At 38.0% G+C, this 7,452-nt stretch overlaps 1 protein-coding gene across 1 annotated transcript; it reads left to right on the top strand.

Annotated features, from left to right (window-relative positions):
* Window positions 1-3,652: 3,652 nt before the first annotated feature.
* LOC149837339 (uncharacterized) lies at window positions 3,653-6,122 on the top strand. The gene is made up of 5 exons (XM_090008018.1): window positions 3,653-4,234; window positions 4,478-4,702; window positions 5,026-5,091; window positions 5,261-5,326; window positions 5,815-6,122. Exons 1-5 carry the CDS (start codon window positions 3,653-3,655, stop codon window positions 5,902-5,904), a joined length of 1,029 nt encoding a protein of 342 aa, XP_089864144.1. The 3' UTR covers window positions 5,905-6,122.
* Window positions 6,123-7,452: the final 1,330 nt, after the last annotated feature.

The raw sequence follows: 7,452 nt of genomic DNA, 5'->3' as shown, positions 1-7,452 counted from the left end.
TCATCAAGCATGGACCATAATCTAACTAGGACCATCTTGAGGCTCCAGAGCACAAGTACACAACTACTGCATTGGGCTGCTCTTTTGGCACCGCATTAAACGTGACCAACTTCATGATCTCTAACTTATCCACTGAAATCGAGTTAATATTTCATAATCTCAAACATCCCATTTCACTGATCTTTAGGCTTTTAGGCTCTGTTTTGGGAGCTTGAAGTCTTGGTCATATTCTCCAAACACGACCGCATGATCTCAAGTTTCCCCCACCATTGGTCATTTGGTCAGCCAGGATTGAGCAAATAGCCTAAATGGGGGCAGGTTCAAAGCCTATGCCAGCACATGAATCGTTGATTGACAACATTGAACACCATTTTTGGGAGATATCTTTGGAAGTGGGTTGGATCTGGATCTTTTCACCATATAAAATGATAAAACTAATCAGCGAATTTTTTCTTGTGGTTTTTAAACTGATCGAAGAGTGGACGTGTTGGGCTGGTTGGCGCCCATTGAATTTGAATGACCTTTGTAATTTTTAATCACCAAGAGAAAGAGAGAGAGAGAGAGAGCTTTTGGAGAGAAACTTAGAGAGAGAAAGAGATCAGACACAAGAAACTTAGTGAGAGAATGAGAGAGATTAGACAGAGGAAACTTTTTGAAAGGGAGAAAAAATAAAAGGGGTGAGCCCTCTAATTACGTCGTGCAGGCCGGCAAGGTGATACAAATTTTGGGGGAGAAGAGAATCGACGAAGACTTATTGCTTCGTGAAGGCACCAAAAAAGAAAAAGATGGGGCTCTTTTATTTTTTGGAGTTTTTTTTTCTGATGGCAATTTTATATTGCTTTTCTGTGAATATTTTGATATTGTTCTTCTCCTTCTGCTCGGTGTATGATGTGTGGGGTAGCATATCCGATAATTAATTTTGTTCCTTCTTTTTGAGTTGCATGAGGTTGATCAAGAGGCAAAAAAAAAAAGTATTTTGGATGACTAAATTTTAGTGGCTTTTTTAAAATTATATAATATGAAAATTAAGGTTAATGGCAATTGGTTTCTTTCTTTGTTTAAAGGAGAAATTGCTAAGGGGGGTTCCCTAGGTTGATTAGGAAGGCCATCAAATGGTTTTTTAGGCTCTAGAGAAATGGCAAATCTGCATTTGCAAGGTCTACAGAAACAGTTTCTTACTATTGGATTGACTGAAGAAGTTGCTGAATGGTTTTCATTTGGCTTTAAGAAAATTTGATTATTAGGGTAATTAATTCGCAAAAATATGAAATTGGTTTCTTTCTAGGGGTTCTTTGCTCCATCAATTGGATCTTTATTGGAGTTTTGTGAAATGGTAAAGTGTGATTTTATTAGGTTTTCTTTCGCAATATTCTTTTTCTCCCCTCCTAAATGTGTGTGATCTTTCTGCTTGTTTGGTAGTTAACATGCTGTTATTCTTAGTTTTATTTGTACATTTTAAGACAGTGATGAAGAGACACATATACTTCTGTATAAATGTTTATTTTTCCATCTTTTCTCTTTTGAATTTGTGTGATACATTGGATTTATTTCTCTTGCGTATGAATACCACTAAGCAAGGGTTTCGAATGTTGAGGGACAATAGCCATTGTCGGCGGTCATGCCGCCCGTTTCTTCAAATCCTTCCAATTATAAAACAAACCCGACGATGCTGATGATCTTTAACCCTCAAAATTCTTTTGATTTGAATATTCAAGTGACTTCCCCACGTTGTTACAAACTCTAAATTTTTATAATGTGACCCTTCTCTGTCTCCTTATAAAATTCCCTCATTGTTTACCTTCTGTCATTATTCAGTTTCTATTAGAATTTGTCCCTCTAATATCATTTGGGTTTCCGTCAATCATTACCCCATAACAATGACTAGTTTTAAAATTGGAGCGCATTGTCTAATATCCTATCTGTGTTCTCTGATCAAAATTAATTATCTTTGAATTTTCATATCAGTCAGTTTTGAATTCTTAATTGTGCCTCAGGTGGTAGGTTTTGCCTTCCCTAGTTTAACACTAATATATACTAGCAAATATTTCACTAATTGTCTATTGATGTGGGGCTTAGTCATCCTTATTTTTTTGTGCTTGTTTCAAACTCAGATTGAAACTTATGCTTTATACCAATAGTATCTTTTGCACATAAACTGGTACCAGTGTATAAGGTATTGACTTTTGTTCTACAACATGGTCCCACGTCTGGGAATACTCTTTTGATAATGTTTTCTAACTCACTACTAGGACTTTAGCATTCGATTTACGGTAATGTTATTGGAAATTTGTCTGAGATTTGTAATACATTTTAATTGATAATGTTTTCTGACTCATTATAGGACTTTAGCGTTCGATTTAGGGTAATGTTATCATAAATCTTTGTATAAGGTCTCTATTGCATTTTAATATTACAGCTGCCTTGATTAGTTTAGTACTACCTACAGATTCTTTAGCTCCTATAGTGTGTTTAAATTGCTATTTTTTCCTGCAATGGGATGATTAGTTACCATGGTTCACGCTCTGAATTTTAATCCCTGATTGGAACCCAAATGATTGCACCAGAAAGATGAACTGGTTGGGTTTGAAGCAGCATCATTTTGATCATATTGTAGGATAATGGGGCTTTGTTAACATTGACTGAATTCCTCATTCATCGATGTTTGGCCATCTTTGTTATTTAACCTTTTATCATTCTGTTTTACTTTCTTTGATTCATTTAATATTGGAACTTGATTTGTCCAGTGTTCTGCAAGAATTCCTTAGTTTCTAATGATGACTTTCAGATGGTGCTTCATGCCTCATGCTGGATGGTCAGTGACTGTAGTGTTTTCTTCATGTATAACTATGAAATTTTAATTGGATGTTTCAAAGTTGGGTCTCAGGAATGGATATGTTTATCCTATGTGAATTTGATTTAATGACTGGACCTGAAAGAATATTATTAATCTAATGTATGGGCTAACTCTCGATATAACTTGGATATCTCTGTCATTTCCTCTGATATGTTTGAAATATTGGAGCTTAATTTCTGAGATGTTCTATCTAAGCTCCAGTCCCGCTAATGACTTCTAATTTCCAAGTGCATTTAGTTGCAACAATTGGTCATGGTATTTATTCGTCAAACATAATTTCAGATTATAATCAGATGCTTTAGACTTGTGGTGTCTGATTAGTTGCCTTAGAATAAACTTATGGTAGGAGGCAGCACTAAACAGATGATTTCCTTGGTATCATTACTTATGGATCCTTTTTGCTACTTAGAAGAAGAGAGCCCATCTAGTTAATCCCTTGCCTGTCTTTGACTATTAAAGTCCTGAAAGGGGGCAGGGACTCCAATGAGGCAAACATGTTTTTATTATCGACAATCTTTTATCCATTAATTCCCTTAATTGGCGCATCTCTGAGTTGTCTGGAAAGATGGCCCCACAATGAACTCATTAGTAATAGCAATTCACACCAGCTTTGGTTCATAGAATGCTAATATTGTTAAAAAAATGAAGTCAAATTCCTCACCAGAAACATTCTCTCAAGCTGCTGATATAAAGAGGTCTCGTTTTCTCATTCCTAACCCTCAAGCATCACCAGGCTCTTGAGCATACTCTCCAGTTCCAACCCTTTATTCAGAACATAACATGGAGCCTGCTACAAAAATGTCTGAACTCATGTGGAGCTCTAATGGCGCTGCCAATTCAGTTCAGCATGAGTATCCAATCTCTGGATCTGTCTCTGCTAATGAGGCATTGATGATGTCCCAACTTCTCACTAGCTACTCCATTTCTAATGATCAGACTGTGTCATTTTGGTCTTATGATCAAGAAGCACTGAACATGGTGGAAGGTGAAGATTCCCTGGATTCTAGTGTTTATTTTGGTTCAGATTCTGCAAACTCGAGCCTATATTACTGGCCACAGAGTGCACCCACTCAGGATCATGATATTTATTCAAATACTTCAAAGGACTTCTCTGGTTATTACATGATGCATGACCAAAGAGCCAGTCGATTTCTTCATGCTGGTCAGCAGAATCCATGGGGTGATGCAATATACAGTAACGACATGGTTAGCAATGATGACTCTGGAGAGCTTGGAGCTATGAAACCACTCGAGTCAATCCATCTATCAGATAAAAATTTAGTATCCAAAAGAAAACCACAGCTGCTGGATGATGGCACTAGTGGTTTGGCCACTAGTTCCTGTGATGATCCAAAGAAAAAAGCTCGCAACTTGGGTGATGTGAGTATTGGCTGCTACTTTTACTTATTCTGTTGAACCCAATTGGCTAGTTTCTGTTAACTAATCTAATCCAATTTGGACCAATGGGGGCTCCACATGGTTGGTAGGAGCTGTCAGTGCACGTCTTCCTGTAGTGGGACGTTGCAGGTTCAAAATCCCAGTGGTACGATTGAATAATAACTGGTCTGCCTAACCCCAGCCTTCCTTTCAAAAAAAAAAAAATCTAATCCAATTTGGTGACAGTCTCAGAGTGGGGGGAAGAATACCCAACTCAAGAAGAGCCACAAAGTTAAAAATGCTGGACATGACAATGCTTCTCCGAACATGCAATGCCCAAGCGGTAACACCTCGGAGGATGACTCAATTGTGTCCCAAGAGAAGAATGGGACAACTTCAAGCTCTGCTTTGAGTGGAAAAACCCGAGCAGGAAGAGGGTCTGCTACTGATCCTCAAAGCCTTTATGCAAGGGTGAGCACATTCTTCCATACCTTGTCGTAATTCTGTTTTCTTTCGAAAGAAAAGCCAGAAGTTTATATAGTGATTGCACATAGCTAATGCCTCAGCCACGACAGATACTACAGTGGTGAGGATGCTGACCCATTTTCATTTATTGTTCTAGTAGTGGCTGGGCCTAAATATTCAGCTATTTGCATATCCCAGCTCCTGAAGTAATTAGTCTCTCCATCAAGTCTTGACAAAATATAACTTGGTTTAGTAGAATGTTTATCTTTTTACAGAGGGAACTATATAAATTGATGGTATAATTATGGCAGCTGTATGATTGTTTGCAGAAAAGGAGAGAGAGAATAAATGAACGCTTGAGGATATTGCAGAACTTGGTTCCAAACGGCACCAAAGTATTGCTCTGTTCCTTCTTTTCTCTTTCTTCTGTCTTGTTTGTTAAATTTCACATCGTTAAGCTATAATGCCTGCTGGTATATGCAATTTAGCATTCACAATAAATAGGAAAGTATGTATTTTATCTTTCAACTATTCTCTAATTTCCATTCCATACGAAAACAATAGGTTGACATCAGCACAATGCTTGAAGAAGCTGTTCAATATGTAAAGTTTCTGCAACTCCAAATCAAGGTATTAAAAGAGAAGTGAAAAAACCCGAATATGAATGTGTGTGTGTGGAGAGAGAGAGAGGGTGTGTTAGTACTTAGTAGTGATGTGTGATATTCTTTCCCTTTCTCCTGTGCTGGATTTGTTTAAGGCTCTGTTTGGAATCCTTGCATTCAGATGGAAACACCATTTCCATGGGTTAAAATATGGTGTTGAGGATGGAGTTGCCAAAAACATCCTATTGTGAATGGTGTTGAAATGTGGTGTTGGGGCTGCCAACTCTATTCCCAATGCAGTATTTTAGCAATACCGCTGCTCCCAAACAGCAAGAGAACATGAGAGCACCGGGGGAATGGCAACACACCTTCGATTCAAGTCTCCAATCAGAGCCTAAATCTCACTGTGTATTGCATGTGTCCAAATACTGTTTATTTTTTGTTAGTGTTTTCTTCCTTCATTTTGGTGGTTAAGTTTCTGATTATCCTTTTCTAATCCTCTAATCATTTTGACAGCTTCTGAGCTCTGATGATCTGTGGATGTATGCACCAATCGCCTACAACGGCATGGATATTGGCCTAGATCTTAAGATCTCTCAGCCATGACCAGACTAGATCTCTCAGCCATGGCCAGACTCATCAACTATGATTACATGACGCACTTAAGTTTTGGTGGCAGAGTCGATTTTATCATGTTCAATAGTCATTGTCACTTTCATCGTTTGTTTATTCTTTTCCTTACCACGAGTAATTAGCCTCGTGATTATCCAGTTTAACCACATTCCCTTGGTTTACTGAATCCGGACATGAACATATATTTATATATAAATAGCTTCTTTTGATTAATTCTCTTTCTGTTAAGTGCATGTTGAAATATGCTGTACTCACAGAGTGGCCAAATGTGCATGCCTTGCCCATGCTTGTTATGGGAAGCCAAACCATGGTGAACTAATGCTACATCATGCATGTCTTGTCCCCTTGATAAGAGAAAAATTTAGATGTGTGAACATGTTTAATGCATCCTTTAAGCATGGAGGATTTTGTAGACGAGTGAATCTTTTGATTTGGGAGATGGATGATGAGTAGTTGACCATGGTTTTTAGTTCGTACAATGCCTGTGTGGTTATGGGCTTCAACTAATTTAGACTTATGTTTGGCAGGGGAAACCTGCATTTCCATGTCAAGCGGAAATGCAGGTCTTCTGATGTCTCATTTTTCTTCCATTTGTTTCACAGGAAAGTAAGTTATTTTCATATGAAACAAACACTTGGGCGGGGAAATGGGTCTCACCCTAACTGGCTTGCTATGTGTTCCAATGATGGGTTTTGAACGACTTTCATCTCAACATGACACCCAGGAGTGCCCAATCACCTCTGACCTGATCCCCTTCTCATTTTTATTTATCATGCTCAGGAGATCACAACTTCATGAATGGCAAGAGTTCCCAGGATAAAGTTTTTTTTTTTGGATAATCGAGGAAAACCACCTCACTTGCTCGCAAATTCATTGGTGTAAAAATCTCATGTTCCCCTTGCCCACCGCACCGCACATACATCTTCTGCCTTGCGGCAAGGGATGCATACTGTGGGCTTCGAACTCATGATATCCCTTCAATTTGGTGACATTCATAAGTCGTTCCTACCAAATGAGAGGAGCCTTGTAGGCAATTACAAGGATAATGTTGCTTGCTGCAAAGGATAGGTTCGTCACCTAGAAATAAGCCACTATTGATATTGAGCAGGTGAATGACCAATATCCACCTAGAGTTTTCTAAAAGTAGAAAATGGATTTATCCAACATTTGTATTTTAGAGGTTTGATGGATTCGTTTACGAGGGACTGATTCGCAGAAAGGTCTCGAACATGGTAACAGTTTTGAGGTAATACCACTTAGGCTACGTTTGAAAGTGAAAAGGATGTAGAAGTTTTCCAGTAAAAATATAAAGATGAAATTTTCCCATGTTATTCGCAACTAATGTGTCATTTTTGCATATGTATGTACAAATTTCCCTATCTTTCTAGGTGGAATGGAAAATTGGTGGTTGAATTCTTTTCTCAGCTGTATGCCACAGGCTTTTTATATGATATTAATATTCAATTTTTGTATGCAAATTTCGGTTGCAAGGAGAATCTCTCTCTCTCTCTCTCTAGTATA

This window comes from Nuphar pumila, chromosome 5 (assembly GCF_984573655.1).
Source record: "Nuphar pumila chromosome 5, dmNupPumi1.hap1.1, whole genome shotgun sequence".
Classification (NCBI taxonomy): Eukaryota; Viridiplantae; Streptophyta; class Magnoliopsida; order Nymphaeales; family Nymphaeaceae; genus Nuphar; species Nuphar pumila.
The sequence above is the reverse complement of the archived record's forward strand: the minus strand, read 5'-3'. Positions and strand labels throughout refer to the sequence as shown.

Coding starts and splice junctions, on each gene's coding strand:
- LOC149837339 (XM_090008018.1), top strand. CDS start 3,653: ATGTCTGAACTCATGTGGAGCTCTAATGGCGCTGCCAATTCAGTTCAG. Junction 4,235..4,477: donor AAGCTCGCAACTTGGGTGAT/GTGAGTATTGGC, acceptor ATTTGGTGACAG/TCTCAGAGTGGGGGGAAGAA. Junction 5,092..5,260: donor TGGTTCCAAACGGCACCAAA/GTATTGCTCTGT, acceptor CGAAAACAATAG/GTTGACATCAGCACAATGCT.